The sequence below is a fragment of the Triticum dicoccoides genome, chromosome 7B (assembly GCF_002162155.2).
Source record: "Triticum dicoccoides isolate Atlit2015 ecotype Zavitan chromosome 7B, WEW_v2.0, whole genome shotgun sequence".
Classification (NCBI taxonomy): domain Eukaryota; kingdom Viridiplantae; phylum Streptophyta; class Magnoliopsida; order Poales; family Poaceae; genus Triticum; species Triticum dicoccoides.
Genome location: NC_041393.1, coordinates 7383661 through 7397026, shown reverse-complemented (window position 1 = coordinate 7397026; position 13366 = coordinate 7383661). Strand labels below are relative to the sequence as shown.

The 13366-nt window shown below is 45.2% G+C and overlaps 1 protein-coding gene across 3 annotated transcripts; it reads right to left on the bottom strand.

Moving 5' to 3' along the window:
• Positions 1-701: 701 nt before the first annotated feature.
• On the bottom strand, positions 702-8576 carry LOC119336817. 3 transcript variants are annotated; one of them, XM_037608898.1, is made up of 5 exons: positions 7178-8576; positions 6942-7098; positions 3244-3415; positions 1616-1856; positions 702-1362 (listed from the first exon to the last, which is right to left on the bottom strand). In XM_037608898.1, exons 1-5 carry the CDS (start codon positions 7501-7503, stop codon positions 993-995), a joined length of 1266 nt encoding a protein of 421 aa, XP_037464795.1. In that variant the 5' UTR covers positions 7504-8576; the 3' UTR covers positions 702-992. The 3 variants fall into 3 exon arrangements, with proteins under 3 accessions (XP_037464795.1, XP_037464796.1, XP_037464797.1); XM_037608899.1 differs by having other exon boundaries at positions 6942-7095; XM_037608900.1 differs by lacking the exon at positions 7178-8576 and having other exon boundaries at positions 3244-3434; positions 6942-7171.
• Positions 8577-13366: the final 4790 nt, after the last annotated feature.

Sequence of the window (13366 nt, the reverse complement as noted above, 5' to 3'; positions counted from 1 at the left end):
TCTTTTCACAAGTCTTTTGGTTTGCTTTATGCTGGTTGTGTGCTCGTTTGCCTGTTGGAGCAACCTGCAAATGTTCAAAGACGTTCACAAGTCTTTTGGTCCCTCTTTTTTTTTCCTATTTTGCAAACACCCATTGCTTGATTTCCTCTTTCAAAATAAACATCTAGAAAAATGCATTGGAGGATTCTATTTCTTAGAAAAAAGTTGATTTTTCTGTTTGTTTTAAAAATGTGGCATTGCCTTCCGTAAACAAATAGCATTGCAGTAGGGTTTCGATAACAGGTCTAGATTACTAATTAACCTCTAAGTAGTAAAAAAATAAGGTTCTCAATTCCAGTAAAAAGAAAATTCGTAACCGACCAGTTACCGGTTTACCGGCCCCTCCGGTGGAGAATATATACTGGCCGGAATTGGCTGGTGTTGAGAAAATTCCCTTGAATTCAACAAATTTGGTTCAAATGTTAAAGAATTCAAAATTTGTTCAAATGATTTTGCATGGAAATTAATCGAAACAGATCTGAGATTTCCAAGGTTTACTGGAAACCGATTCTTCCAGGCCCTAAATAAACATCATATAGAGAGAGAAAAAAAGGCCTTGGTCCAAACTCCAAATATCATTTTATAATTTAATTTGACCCAAGAAAAGTATAGTGTCACCACTACATGAGCGGTTCAAGCCTCGGTCTCTAGGGGCAATGGACTATAACCAACAGATATTCATGGTTCAGTACTAGCTCGCTGCAGATGTGGACCTTGGATCATGTCACAGAAGCGAAAACGATCACTCTCATCTCATCAGATGCCAATCATGTTATAGGCAAAGAAAGTTCAACTCTGAGCAACACATAACATGTCTAAACACGGGGCACAGTGCGCACTGGCGGAGTTTTAGTTACAACACAGGTTCCCAGCGAACAAGCAATAGCAGCATCTTTCAGTAACACAGAACCCTTTCTTGTGTAGTACAAATTGTAGTTCAGCAATGGGGCACATCACTCCCTTCTTCGGCTTTTGTGATGGTGGTGGTGGCAGTGCCGATGCTTGGCTTTCTTCTTGTCTTTTCTCTCCTTTCTCTCTTTTTTCTCCGACGATCTCCTCCCCTTTTTATTTTCCTTCTTCCTGTGTGGTTCTGGCTCACAAGAGCTGGATGGCTTATCATCCAATGTTTCCTTATGCCAACAATCATCGGGAGACTTGGATCTCAGAAACAGTGGCCTCTCCGGACCTTGCACTCGGCGTTCCCATTTCTCTTCCAAACGTATATCCGGGCTAGGTTCTTTGTCTCGACAATGCGATGAAGCCTTTAGGTATGGACCAGGTTCGTCCATCCTAGAGCCAACCGCACCTCTTCCTCGCTTTACCCTAACATGGCACCAGATTTCATATTTTGTTAACAAAGCTGAAAATATGCAATGGATGCAAATGTGCGCATGTTAAACATAACACCCCCCTTGAAAAACATCACCTAATAGGATATGGCAATCTCAACAGAATAATGTAGATAATTTGCATCAATAGTTTGACATAAGCAGAGAAATTCTTAGTTATCTGGCAGGTGTCAATCAATATATTGCCCGCTTGTTCTATGAAGAAACTAGTAGACATTTAAACTAACCTTGAATGCAGAAACTTTTCAACTTCATCATCCCCTAGACCATCATCCTGGTCTGAGTAAGAACTATTATAAGCAGTTCCTTCCTCAATCTTTGAGCTGGAACTCATATTTCTCGAGTCACCTTTGCGTTTCTCCCCTCTAGAGTCACCACGCTCTTTATTTCTTCTTTTCAGCTTACACTCAAGTTCAAGTTCCTTCTCCCTGGCACGCCACATTTCATCAACCTCCACAACACGGTTTGCTGCAGGAGGGACAATCGTCAATTTAATAATAAAATCGCATGAGAAAGTTAAATGATTCGATTTCACGATATAATGAGCAATATGAGTTCAAAAAGGGATGTGGGGTTTCTACTCCGAGCACATATGGTCACTATATCTGCGCTGCTGACTGTTGTCTCGTGATCTGCTCCAGTTCTTTTACCTGGGAAATACTAAGCGGTATTAAATGTGCTTTTGTTTGGCATACATATGCTGGTGTCATGTTCTGTGGGGCAGGAAAACGGCAGACGTCCGGTGGGGCGTGCGAGTCATTGTTACTTCCGTTGGAGACTGCTGGTGAGCCACGGCTCATAACGTTTGCTTTAATCTAGTTCATGGAACAGAAAAACAGCTTTCTGGTTAGTAGGGACGGAGAGAGTTCCTCAACTTTTCCATTGCGAGCCAGGAGATTGGAGAGGCGAAACAGTTCAAAGGTGCAGCTTGATGTGCACCTACCGGAGACTGCTGAGCTTGGTCTTGCTGGGCAACGGGATGGCATTCGAGCTAGGCGACGTAGCCTTCAGGCCATCTGAAAAACCACACAGACCAGTCTGTGGAGTGCATGTACTGATAAGGTTAGCAGGGACAAGATTTAGGCTATAATCAAGTCATTACATATAGATTTGTGGCAAAGGATCTTTCTTGACGCACTTGTAGATCCGGGTGTGAGAGACGAAGTTGATGAACTTGTCCCGGCAAGAAATCAGCAGGAGGATTTTGTTGGTAGCTGAGGACGAGTTAATGGGACTGCTCAGGATGGTGGAGAAAGGTGCAGATGGCCCACCGTGAAACGACGTCTGGGCCAGAAGACATCTGTGGGTATCCGGCACAATAACTCAGCGACCAGTGTGGGCCAGATCAACAGTGAAGGAGGAAATAAATACCGATCTTTATACAAGGTACAGTACCAGAACCTTCACGAATCTAGGAGAGAAACAACGTGCGAGATAAGCCGAGCATCTGTGCTCGCGCACAGATTTACACTTTTGGTTCAAAAATACTTATAAAGTACTCCCTCCGTCCGGAAATACTTGTCTTCAAAATGGATAAAATGGATGTATCTATAACTAAAATAAGTCTAGATACAACCATTTCAAGGACAAGTATTTCCGGACGGAGGGAGTAGTCATTAGTGCTTATTTAGTTAACCACCCCGAGTTAGAGGAAGCAATTTAAAGTGGTGCCTACATGATTGCAAATTTGTAACTGCCTTCAATTGTTGTGATTAGTTTTGGGTGAATTCTCCTAATGAGAAGGTTTCAAGGACATAAAAAAACATTTCTTCAGTAAAAAGCATGATTACAGCTGCTTTGATCAGGTAATCAACACAAGGAGGCAAGGATAATGTAAAAGAAACATGATGCTAACCTTGTTGAACTCCACGAACTGTGGCTGTGAGGAACCGGGAGTTTGGACGATGCCTAACATTGGGCTTTCGCAGATATGCATGAACACCTTCCCTGTCAGCCTCTGACTGTAATCTCCGTGCTTCTTCAAGGAGTAATGAAGCTAGACGATTCTCTGTGTCCAGATCCATTGCCTAATTTGAACTTCAGCAACTATGAAGACAGAAATGAAATATTTAGTACATTAAACAATATTAAACTCTGATCTAAAGCAACATCAAAAGAACAATTTATTAGCAGTTAAATCACAAGTATGACAGAAGGGTGGGCATGGCGCAGTGGGTAGTCTCTCCACTTGTGGCCTGGAGGTCCTGGGTTCGAACCAGCCTCCTTGCAGAATTATTATGCAGGAGTAAGGCGTCCAGAAATTGCCTTCCCCAGACCACACCTTGTGTGGGAGCTTTCAGCACTGTGTACGCCCCTTTTCAATCACAAGTATGACACCAAGGTTCTACAAACTGAACTTTACAACAAAAATCCAATTTTCACACCATATTTCATGTTTGATAAAAAAAATACTACTTCCTCCGTTTTTAAATACAATGCCACTATCAAAAATACAATTTGCATCTATACAAGGCTACTATCCCTTCCCAAGAAGAATTGATTAGATTTTTGCCTCGCACGATGGTGGTTATTAATGAATATGTTGCATGCAGCAATAGAGAAAGAGGCACCACATGCAAAAAAAATAATTAGCCCGGAACATGAGATATTTTCGGTTTTCCACACAATTAATGGTGCTATTTATTAGTTGGCTTTGTTTTCTTGGCATCTGAAAAATGAGATAGTGGCCTTGTATACAAAAACGGAGGGAGTATAAATTATGAACAAAACTGGGGTTTTCACTTCAAATTTTACCATTTGTTTGGCTGGATTACTAACCTGCCTATAGTTATGAAGAAATTTTAAATTCTTGTGAACACAATGAACAGTTTGGCCCACATTTACGCCATAGTATATGTTCGATCAGAAGCAAGCTGCATGATTCAAGACAGCGGAGCAGTGCATGCCAGTCAGTGCAGGCAAAGATGCAACAGGGCAAGCAGCATGGATCTGGTCCCTTCGAGTCGACAAGGTGTAGGTGATGCTCGGATGTGGGCTCTCTTGAACAAATAAACGGAGTTGCGATTCTTAACTGTTGCACCAAACGGTCCCATAAGATAATGAGCCCGTTCTACAAATTTATTTATTCCAATTAGGGCCTTAATGAGCACACAACATGAAGCGTGAGAGGCGAAAAGTACAGACGCCTCATGGCTCACACAGTCACATAAACCTAAGTCTCACTCATATGTTGTATTACGGTTGAATTTACACAAACTCCATGTTAGTGTTGTTTGTTGGATCAACTGCATATGTCAAATTCATTTGTATATTACTGCAGAACTACCTAATAACATAAGGCAATAGTTTTTTGTTTTGTTTTGCGGAAAACATGAGGCAATGGGTTAATTGCATGGTTTTCGAGTCGCAACTTGGATGAGTCGTTCTGGGGTAGCCACTCGGAAAAAGTCGAGCCTGCCGTTGCGACTAGTCACGACTCGAGTCATGAGTCGACACTAAGTTGAGTCAACATTTTTTTGCGACTCATCGACTAGTCGACGACGAGTCGCGCGACTCAAAATCGATGGTTAATTGAGGAGCTAACATTATCATTTGTCAATTATGCTTCAAGAATTAAGCGAAAAATAAGTTCATTGCTTCAAGACGATTGTACATACCACAAAGTACATAGTTACAAAATTTTGTTTCAATGAGATTATTGTTTTATTCGACGGGCTTGGTGGTCGTGGGGGTATATTTTGGACAAATAAACATGTTGATTTGTTTTACAATGGTGTCATGATCTGACATACACACTATATCTAAGGTTTGATGCATTGTTGTGTAGTATCTTTGGCAAGCATAGTTTGTCCTTTTTAGCCTACTAGCACAAATAAGATTGGTGACCTATAACCTTCTTGTGTCTGCTACCATCAATATCCCATGGCTCGGGAACTATTTATATGATTGTAATGTGTCATTTAAATCTTAACAATAGGAAGTTTCTAGTTTTCAGGTTGCTAGTCATCCAAATATGTGTTAGACACTCCTGGTGTTCTATCTCCTATATTTGCTAATGACGGATCTGGTCTCAGGCTAGTTTTGACAGGTAAAGACTCCTACGAAGTTTAGGGTTTCACTTATCATTATATATTATTATCCGATGCATGCACCTCTATTTCAGGAGCAATTAAGGATTCCTTGTTAAAAGGAGTATGAAATTGCGCAATTTCTTCTTACAATTCTTAACTTAAGGAATGCAGGGGGTGGGAGAACCTGAATCTAGACAGAGATAAATCTTATTTTGCTGATGCAATTCCCACCAGGAGTTGCCATACTAAAAGGCAGTACTCCTCAGATCATACCCAGGTAAATATCGATGAGTATTCTAGTTATTACATCCTACTATTTATTGCAATTTCTTACTAATAATGCTAGAAAATGGATATATTTCTCATTATATAACGATTTTTAAGAGCATTGAATTATTGGTTCTGACATGCATACTATTAGCTAGCTGCCGTGTTTTAATTGCTTCGTTTTATTTGTGTGCAGGATTTTATCGTTAGAGCCGTTCGTCAAGCGCTTTCTGAGACCATAGCATCTTTTCAAGGAGATTTAGGAAATGAGAATGATTTAAGAAGATTGGTAGAAATCTAGTTTACAGACTTTGCAGAATGCTTTCAGGATTTTTGAAAAATAAAAGAAGTAAGAACATAAATTGAAGAGGAATTAAGCAACAACAAGAAGAACAAAAAGCTATGACAAGGGGGGCCAATCTTAATCTTCCTGGACTCTCATAATACAAAACACCTTTGTATCACTAGTGATGATACATATGCAGATTCTTTTGTTGATCATGAAGGAGACAAGGTGCTGCATAGACTACGATTAGGTTTGGCGGTTCTGATCCATACCTAAGTACAAATCTGGAGGCTATTTCCCAAATTTGTATATACTTAATGTTGTATGTGTTGAATGCGCACTCTGTGTTGTCGCCATTACAAATTTACTCTTCTATTCTAAGTTTAGAATTTTGTTACAATCTTTGAGCAGCCTGCCATTCTTGTGGGCTGAATGGCTGATGAAGATGCAGACAAAACGTCAGCATTTGCTTAATTCTTTATGACAATCTGGCCATAGTTACCCTTTGCAAAAATTATACACTTTTGGGGGCCTCCCCTACAGTTTACTGTCAAAAAATAACCATTCAAAATATGGTTCAGTTGGCTAGCGGCTTAACTTGAAAAATCCTGAAAGTCATGCTGGTGGTTCTGGCTGGCGTATTCATTTGGTTTTAGACCACAGGTGGAATCTAATGACCGGTAGTACTTACCAAGGAATTACCTGCCTGGATGATTACTGTGAAAACATGAGTCTAGCTGGCACGAAGCTGTATGCTCAGGTTCAAGTTTCTACTAGTACTGAAACTTGAGATAATCCTTAGAATTATGACAGCCTTATTATGGTATAATGGTGTGAATCATGCATATGCAGAAATTAAGCAGCCAATGGAGCCACTTTTCAATCAAGTGCATCAGCAGCTAGTACTAGTTGTTAATGTATCCAAGATCTTCTTTAATTAAGAAGCCAAGCCATGGACGGAGCTTATACCTTGCAAGGTGCCGAAGGTGGAACTAGGTCTTGGCTTGGAGGTCGGGATCTGCAGGGCGGTGCCACAGGATCGATCTGCAGTAGAGGCGGCAAAGGGTGGACGGATCCGGCAAAAGATTGCAGTGGATGAGAAGGGATTGACGAGGGCGAGGAGCTGCTGTCGATCGAGTGAACTGGTTAGGGTTGCGAGACGCGATAGAAGGTAGTGGGAAGGAGAGTCGGAGGAGAAGCCTTACCGGCGGCGACCTTGCCGGAGGAGAGGGATGTCGTCCTCGGCGAAGGAGATGGAGCGGGATGGGAAGATCTGGGCGGAGGAGAGGGACCGAGGCGGGTCTGCCTTGGCAGAGGAAAGGAATCGAGACGGAGCGACAGGGCGATCTGGCCGGAGGAGAGGGTGGCGGCGGGTGGAGGGGGAGGAGGAGGAGAGGGGACGGGATCGGGAGGGTCCGTCAAATCCACCCAACTGATAGGGTCTGGGGAGGGATTTCGTTCTACCTGGGACCTGTTCGCTGGAATTCGAAAATGAAATCCCAAGTTCAATTCTGTGACATTCGCCACTCATCTCGGCTAAAATGTTCTTTTTTTTTCATCATATAAGAGGAAAATAGAAATGCTGAAAAACATTGTCCGAGTGTACTGCATACTGCGGTATGCCTACAAATTGCTTTTTTTTGAAAAATCATATATCTGATTAATTAAGCAAGGATTGCAAAAGCAACATTGTGGAAACAACCAGATATGGGACAGCTGTCCCCTAAAGCAGAAAACACCCAAGCGAAATCAAAAAATACAGCAAGGTCCCTGGGAAACTTCCTGCAGAAACAAATCCGCCGCCGTTCTTCGCCTCGCCGTCGCACCACCGGAGACCGAAGGGTGACGAAGAGTAAAAGAGCAGCCGTTGAGTCGCCAGCACAGGCCGATAGGGGACCGAAGTCAAACCCGTTAACGTCGCCGCATGAGTTGCTCGCCGGAACAGCGAGGCCTTGGCGTCGACGAAGGGGGCGCCTCGACCTGGGCAGGCAATCGAGCTGGAAACGCCGGACATCGTCAGCAACACAGCCCGCAGAATAACCAACCAAGGGGACAGTAGCAAAGAAGCAACACCACCAGGCCAAACTCCCATCAGCGAGCTCCAACCATCCATCCGGCCACGTAGCAAGCTAGGAGCCCAGGTTGCCACGAGGACGACGCTGCCGGAGGAACAAAACCTCCATGGTGAAATCGGCAACGCCGCCACACCGACAACACCTGGATACACCCTACGCGCTCCTCATCGGCAGAGAACCGACGAAGCATGGACGGAGCCAAGGGGAAATTATTCTGATGTGATGTCGTCGCCCACGCCTCGACCACACCACGAAGACACTGAATCCCCACCGATCCACCAGCACCATGAGCCACGACGCCGGGACGGAGCCAGGAATGAGGGGAACTTATTCTCGACCACGCCGGGGCCGCTCCCACGAGCACAACGCCGGGGCCGCTCCCACGAGCACAACGCCGCCTAAAACCACTCTCCTCACCCTATTTACACGTCAGACACACAGATCCGGGGTTCCCCCACCCTCCCGCACCAAGATGGCCGGCAAAGGGAAGGAGAACCCACAGCGGTGCTGGGGAAACGGGGGAAGAAACGGGGCTCCTCTCCTTTCGCCTCTTTCTTCAATGTAGAAGGGGAAAGGGGACAAATTGCTTTTCTGTATGCACTTTTCTCACTTCTGTAACATTTATTGAAAGATTAACTCATTGTGTGCAGCGGATGCTTTAAACTGCCATTAATCTGCTCTTATTTTCCCACGAAGCCCCACAGATGATGAGTAATGCACATTTTTAGATGAACCTTTAACAAAATTTTTACTTTCGAGATCCCTGACAAGTGATAGCAACACTACAGAAAAAAAACACATCGACTAGTATCAAGAAGTAAGTCGAGTGTTAAAACACGGGCTCACTGATGACACACAAGTATATGAAATCTATCGTAGTCCTTTCGATAAGTAAGAGTGTCGAACCCAACGAGGAGCAGAAGGAAATGACAAGCGATTTTCACTAAGGTATTCTCTGCAAGCACTGAAATTATCGGTAACAGATAGTTTTGTGATAAGGTAATTCGTAACGGGTATTAAATAACAAAAGTAAACAAGGTGCACCAAGGTGGCCCAATCCTTTTTGTAGCAAAGGACAAGCCTGGATGAACTCTTATATAAAGCAAAGCGCTCCCGAGGATACATGGGAATTATCGTCAAGCTAGTTTTCATCATGCTCATATGATTCACGTTCGTTACTTTGATAATTTGATATGTGGGTGAACCGGTGCTTGGGTGTTGTCCTTCCTTGGACAAGCCTCCACTTATGATTAACCCTCCTCGCAAGCATCCGCAATTATGAAAGAAGAATTAAGGTAAACCTAACCATAGCATGAAACTTATGGATCCAAATCAGCCCCTTACGAAGCAATGCATAAACTAGAGTTTAAACTTCTGTCACTCTAGCAACCCATCATCTACTTATTACTTCCCAATGCCTTTCCCTAGGTCCAAATCATGGTGAAGTGTCATGTAGTCGATGGTCACATAACACCACTAGAGGAGAGACAACATACATCTCATAAAAATATCGAACGAATACCAAATTCACATGATTACTTATAACAAGACTTCTCCCATGTCCTCAGGAACAAACGTAACTACTGACAAAGCATATTCATGTTCATAGTCAGAGGGGTATTAATAAGCATTAAGGATCTGAACATATGATCTTCCACCGAATAAACCAACTAGCATCAACTACAAGGAGTAATCAACACTACTAGCAACCCACAGGTACCAATCTGAGGTTTTGAGACAAAGATCAGATACAACAGATGAACTAGGGTTTGAGAGGAGATGGTGTTGGTGAAAATGTTGATGGAGATTGACCCCCTCGTGATGACTATGGCGATGATTTCCCCCTCCCGGAGGCTTGTTTCCCCGGCAGAACAGCTCCGCCGGAGCCCTAGATTGGTCCTGCCCAGGTTCCGCCTCGAGACGACGGCGCTTCGCCTGAAAGCTTCCTTTGGATTTTTTTCCAGGGAAAAAGACACCATATAGCAGAATATGGACGTCGGGAGCCTGCCAGGGGGCACGCCCAGGGGGGTAGGGTGCGCCCTCCACCCTCGTGGCTGGCTGGTGGCGCCCCTCTGGTGCTTTCTTTGTCAAATATTTTTAATATATTCCAAAACTGATTTCCGTGGAGTTTCAGGACTTTTGGAGTTGTGCAGAATAGGTCTCTAATATTTGCTCTTTTTCCAGTCCAGAATTCCAGCTGCCAGCATTCTCCCTCTTCATGTAAACCTTATAAAATAAGAGAGGAAAGGCATAAGTATGTGGTATAGCGTGTAATAACAACCCATAATGCAATGAATATTGATATAAAATCATGATGCAAAATAGGCATATCACTCACGGCTTGTTTCCACGTAAGTCGAGTATGCACAATAAGCCACACGACGAAAAAACAATACACGGCTTACCGCTCCGTACGTCGTGGAACCAGTATGACGATACTCGGCTTAGACAATATTCACGGCTTACTTACTGATAAGCCGTAGGTGCAGCAAAAAAGTACTCGGCTTACAAGAGAGACACGGCAATGTAACTGCCAAGTGGCCCGCGCGCTGTCTGCTAACGGCTCCGTGACGGCGGTGGCCGTAAGCCGAGTACCCAAAAAAATGCACTCGGCTTACCATGCACAAAATATATGCAGTGCAAAAAATGATTAGAGTGGTGAGTTGGACTTATAATTACTTGTTGCATTTCTTTTCCTTCCCCCTGTTTCTCACACATTCTGTCTAGGCTAGTTTTCATCGCACTTTCGATCCCATTTCATCAATGTTAGAAAAATCTGTGACGCGCAGTCGATCTAACAAGGACTAAAAGCAATCACACGAAAACGACACCGAGATTTGTTAACGAGATTCACCGATTCAGATACATCCCCGGGGCCTGACTACGGGCGCTCCTCCCCGTGACACCGTCACAATAACGCACATCATCCGACAGGGCGCCGGAACACATTGTCGGCTCCCCCTGCGTTCCTTTGCTATTATGTTGGCATAGGTTACATCGTGTGTTTACCCCCACATATATCTAAGAGGACTATGGTACAAGTGTTGGAAACCGCTCGGGTCCAAGGATGCTCGCGGCGTCAAAAACCTTCGCAAGAAGGTTCAGGACGTAGGGTGGTAGTCCCCCCACAACCAGCAGGGGGGAGTCATGTGATCGCATGCGCGCCAACCTGGTCTGGCATGACCTACCGTGACATAGAACAAGAGAAATACCCCTCGGTCAAACCCCTCTAGCATCTGGTCAACGTCATAGACTGCCAAGGCCCACGGATGGTCGCGGCATCGAAAACTGGCCTAGGGATGGCCCGGAGACCGCACCGGCCTGCGCGGGGCCGAGATATATCAACGAAAGGGTGACTCGATGTTTAAATACCCAGTGCACAACATTAATGTGGCACCTCCCTCACAAACCGGACAATCACGCAGGAACGTTCAAGACATATGGTGCTAGTCCCCCCACATCGAACAAGCGGGAGGGAGTCGTGTGATCGCATGCGCTCCAATCTGGTCTGGCATGTCGGCATGACCTATCGTGACACAAAACAATGGGAATAAACCCCGGTCAAACCTCTCTGGCATCCAGTCAACATCATAGACCGCGCGGGCCCACGGATGGCTGCGATGTGGAAAACCACCCCAGGGAGGGCCTGGAGACCGCACCAGCTCACATGGGGTCGGGATATATCAACGAAAAAGGGCAGCCTGATGATTAAATACCCAGTGCACAACATTGATGTGGCACCTCCCTCACAAATTGGACAGTCACGCGGGAGGGTTCAGGATGTCGGGTGGTTGCCCCCCCCCCCCTCCCACATCGAGCAGGCGGGAGGGAGTCGTGTGATCGCATGTGCTCCAACCTGGTCTGGCATGTTGGGATAACCTGCCATGGCACAGAACAAGAGAAATATCCCCCGGTCAAAACCCTCTGGCATCCAGTCAATGTCGTAGACCGCGCGGGCCCACAGATGGACGCCGCATTGAAAACCGCCCAAGGGAGGGCCCAGAGACCGCACCGGCCTAGGTGAGGCCTGAAAATATCAATGAAAGGGTGGTGTGATGTTTAAATACCCAGTGCACAACATTGATGTGGCACCTCCCTCACAAAACGGACAGTCACGCAGGAAGGTTCAGGACGTCGGGTGGAAGTTCCCCCACATTGAGCAGGCGGGAGGGAGGCATGTGATCGCATGCGCTCCAACCTGGTCTAGCATGTTGATACGTCTCCAACGTATCTATAATTTTTGATTGTTCTATGCTATTATATTAACGTATCTTGGATGTTTTATATGCATTTATATGTTATTTCATATGTTTTTTGGGACTAACCTATTACCCTAGAGCCCAGTGCCAGTTTCTATTTTTTTCCTTGTTTTTGAGTATCGCAGAAAAGGAATATCAAACGGAGTCCAATTGACCTGAAACTGAACGGAGATTTTTTTTGGAAAATATAAAAAAATACTGGAACGAAGAGTTACCGGAGGGGAGTCACACGGCCACCACGAGGGTGGAGGGTGCCCCACCCCCTAGGGCACGCCCCCTACCTCGTGGAATCCCTGTGAGACCCCCCCTGACGTGAAACCGATGCCAAAAATTCCTATAAATACAGAAACCCCTGAAAAGAAACCTAGATCGGGAGTTCCGCCGTCGCAAGCCTCTGTAGCCACCAAAAACCAATCGGGGCCCTGTTCCGGCACCCTGTCGGAGGGGGGGAACCATCACCGATGGCCATCTTCGTCATTCCGACGCTCTCCATGATGAGGAGGGACTAGTTCACCCTCATGGCTGAGGCACTACAAAAAAAGACACATCTGTGACATTTTGGGCTGAACAAATTTTTTTCCTGTCATGCTTATGATACTTCTATGACGATAATTGTGACAAAACCCGGTATCATCATAGATGTGGTGGGCTCCTATTTCTATGACAAAAAATCATGACAGAAAATGGGCTTTTCGTCCTGGGCGGGCCGGATATGCAGCTGCATGACATTCTTTGGGCCGTCCATAACGGAAAAAACCGTGGTAGAAGCGAGGGCGAGGAAAATATCAGGGAGTTCCTGGTTACGGTGGGTGGTCGAGGGCCGAGCGATGCGTGTTTCTCTCATACACATACGCGCATGGGTGCGAGGCGTTGTGCTCTAATTGAACCCGAGCGAGGCGTTCGCCTAACTGAACCCGAGCGATTGCATTGCAGGCTACGCGTTACTGAACCCGAGCGATCGATCGATGGCTGTTAACTGAACCCGATCGAGCGATTCCTTCGTTCGCTACTGCTGCTAACTGAAGCCGATCGTACCTGCTGCCTCCTTCCCTTGATAAGC